The sequence below is a fragment of the Plasmopara halstedii genome, assembly GCF_900000015.1.
Source record: "Plasmopara halstedii genome assembly, contig: Scaffold_3073, whole genome shotgun sequence".
Lineage (NCBI taxonomy): Eukaryota > Oomycota > Peronosporomycetes > Peronosporales > Peronosporaceae > Plasmopara > Plasmopara halstedii.
Window position 1 is genome coordinate 473440 of NW_020189977.1, and position 3506 is coordinate 476945.

Genomic DNA, 3506 nt, shown 5'->3' on the forward strand with positions numbered 1-3506 from the left:
TGCTCTTCGAACGTTGGAGGAGAAGGACCGTCGTCATCGGCACTCTGCCGACCATCTCTCCAAGATTTTAACCGCTGTGCGAAAGACCTCGAGAGCCTGAAGCACTTAGTGCGCCGACTGCCTTACATTAAGGCCTATCGTGCTCAATCGGAGCGGCTCCTAACCGTCGAGCAGGCGAATACGTCACTTCGTAAGACGGTGGATCGCCATGCGCCGTTGGGAACGGATATTGACCCGATGCTTAAAAATAGTTGCTGGTTCAGCTTCTGGGTGGCCGAGCACCTTTGGGCGTCGTCCAGCGCCTACGCTTTCGCGTTCACTTGCGCCGTATTTTGGTACGGCTTAAGCAAGCCCGCATAAAACACCGGGTGGGTGCGCATCCTTCTCAGAAGGTTCAGCGTATACGTCAGGTCTCGCTTGGCCATGAGCCGAAAAGGTTTTTATAAACCGTGACAAAGCTTCATCTTTAATACAGCAGAAACCGCATGTGTAGAAGGTGTCTGGCCCTTGATAAAACCAGATCTCCGATCTCAATTTTTCAACATTTCTATGTCTTCTTCCGTCAGCATATTCCTTCTGCATGTCTTGGCTTTCTGCCATCGCATTGCGAGCGTAAGACACTCCATCTGGTATACAGGAAGTCTCCGACTTCTTTACGCACGGTGAGGGGTCTGGCATCAGCTAGCTGCTCGTCAATTTCTTTCCCCACCACGCCCTGAGCCATGGGATAGCGGCGTTAGCGGAACGTGAGGATCAACAAGCCCGTTCACGTAGAATGACGTGTAGCCGGTAAATGAACGCACTGCATCGTTCATAGCAAACTCTTCGAGTGGTAACACAGCGCTCCAGCGCTCCAGCGCTTCGGCGTCTTAGCGCAGATGCTGCGAAGATCGTCTTTAACGACGCGATTCACGCTCTCAGTCTAACCATCGCTCTACGAATGGTCCGCGGCTGATATAGTCAACCTTGTTCCTGGCACCCAAAAGATAATAGACCAGAACTTCCCAGTGAAGTGCGGGTCTCCATCAGAGGCAATTAACACTGGAAATTAATGCTGTCGAAAGACACGATCGACAAACAGCGTCGCTGCACCCACGCCGTCAATCGCGTCCGGCACTGCCACAAAATGAGCCATCTTGGTCAAACGGTCCACAAACACCACCACACCCGTGTTGCCTGCTGAGTCTTTTGGGTGGCCAGACACAAACTCCATACTCATGGACTGCCAACAACCGGAAGGTATCGGTAAACTGGCCAGAGGCGCCGTCGCACTCTGAGAGAATCTATCCCTCTGACACGTCTCACACTTGCGCACACATGTGCTCGTCCAATTTTACAGTTTGAGCCACCATTAGTGGCAACTCACCGAGCTGTACGTCTTCTCACGACCGATATGACCACTGAGTGGGGTGTCGTGGGCCTCATAAAAGAAACGGTATTTCAAATCATCGTCGTGAGGAATATTAGAATTAAGTACTCCCAATTTGTGGCGTTTCCTTGGGTCGGTGCTATAATACAGCAACTCGTTATTATAATGATTATCGGTGTTACCATGCGCACAAACGCGCCGACAATTTTTTGTCCGAGTTACCAACCTCCTTGCTTCCGAGGGCCTGTAGCACCGCTGCACACATACGGTCACCCGTGTATGCGGCGCGGATCAAATCCGTCACTGACGACGTCACCGACGTGAAATGAGCAGGCTTATAGTCCGGTTTGCGTTTCAACAAGACAATGCATTTTGCTTTCATGGCTTATACTTCACCTCGAAACTATATTCTGCAAAGAATGAGAGCCACCTGGCCATCCCTCTGCGAGAGGTGATGTGACTGAGTCACAGTGCGTAAGGACGCATGATCTGTGTAGATCACAATCGACTTTGAGCCAAGCAGTGCACCATGAACTTGACAAGTGGATACTACATCGCAAGTAATTTCTTGGCATGAACTTAATAGTTTATCTTCGTAACCTTAAGCCGGTGAGATTTAACCGCGATTACCCGATCTCGCCCCTCGGTGTCTGCTTGCAGCAGTGCACAGCCAATGGCGGACACTAAAAGGACGATCGGGACCTGGTAACGCCAGTATTGGTGCATGAAGAAGGCTGTCTTCGACCCTGTCGAAAGCCTCCTGATGCTTTGTGTCCCAGCGCCATTCCTTATCCTTCTTTAGGCGATTAGACAATGGCCGTGCCATTTTTGCATAATTCGCGCTATACTTGTCCAAGATCTTTTTTTTAAATGAGGACCTCTTTGAATAATTATAGTATCAATAGCAGTTGAAGTTTTACCGGTTTGTCGATCACCAATTATTAACTCTCTTTGACCTCGACCGATAGGAAGTAAACTATCTACTGCTCCAGGCCACATGCGCAATTTCTTTTGGTGCTTTGGAACTGGCAAGTTCACAATGGCTTTGACCTTAGCGGGATCTGCTCGAAGGCCACGCTTCCCAATGAAACACCCTGAAAACACGCATGCAAATGATTTAATTGCGTAATTTGCGTGATTTACAAGATCAAGGTCTTGCCGCGAGTTAGTACACTTAAAAGATAAATCAAATATGACAACAGCATGAAATTTACAACTTTATTATATGTAACAGCGATGACAAGGATCTTTCCTTTGCGCTTGCTACGCAATGTCACGTCTCCACGATTAACCTAACAGTTCAAGCATACTCTCCTTTCATTCTAATTTGTCTATATATAATTCTCTATCAAAACGTCGCACTCGAAGCTGATAGTCTTTGCTGAATTTGGACAGTTACAATAACTAGCATTATACAATCGATGTACAATATTCTATAAAATTATATATACCGCGGTACATGAAATGCAGTGGAGAAATAAAACACATAACTTTTTCAGCTAAAATTACATTTTTGGAAAAGGTCAGTCATTAAAACTCATCTGCTTATTGAAGCATTCAGCGTCTGTGAGTGATACGGAATGGGATCTAACATACCATTACCGCTCGCAGCGCGGGCGACGCTTGGTCTGTCCTATTCAGCAAGCAGAGTCCCGCGGTGTCCGTTCGTTCCATGGTGGGGAAATAGAAGTGTTCTAATTACTGGCTTGAAATTACATATGCCCAATCAAACATATATTACAAATATAGCATAGTACGCGTAATGCATAAGACCTTTTTCATCGGCTTAGAGACATGCAGGCCACAGTAGTTGTATCGCGAAAAAGTGGGTCTGATGACATAATTTATATATAAGTACGATCTTCTAACAAACTAAGTACGATTTCCAAAGCGGCGCCATGACGTTGGAAATTGCTATGTGCACGGCGTTGCTAACAGCAACTGTAAGTATGGATCCACGCAGTCCAGCCGTAGCCGATCCTACTGCGACATTCCAAATATGTTGGAACGAACTTACACTGCTATGGATGCTATGGACTCCAAGCCTTTCCCGAGAGGTGTCGGAAGAGACTTATTATGATATGAGACGACCCAGAACCAAATGATACTAATCAACCATTTAGAGTTATCGAGATAA

At 46.9% G+C, this 3506-nt stretch overlaps 1 protein-coding gene across 1 annotated transcript; it reads left to right on the forward strand.

Moving 5' to 3' along the window:
* Positions 1-3163: 3163 nt before the first annotated feature.
* PHALS_07278 (uncharacterized protein) lies at positions 3164-3449 on the forward strand (the record flags this gene model as incomplete). The annotated part of the gene is made up of 2 exons (XM_024720716.1): positions 3164-3194; positions 3247-3449. The coding sequence occupies 2 exons, from the start codon at positions 3164-3166 to the stop codon at positions 3447-3449; spliced, it is 234 nt and encodes a 77-aa protein (XP_024585887.1).
* Positions 3450-3506: the final 57 nt, after the last annotated feature.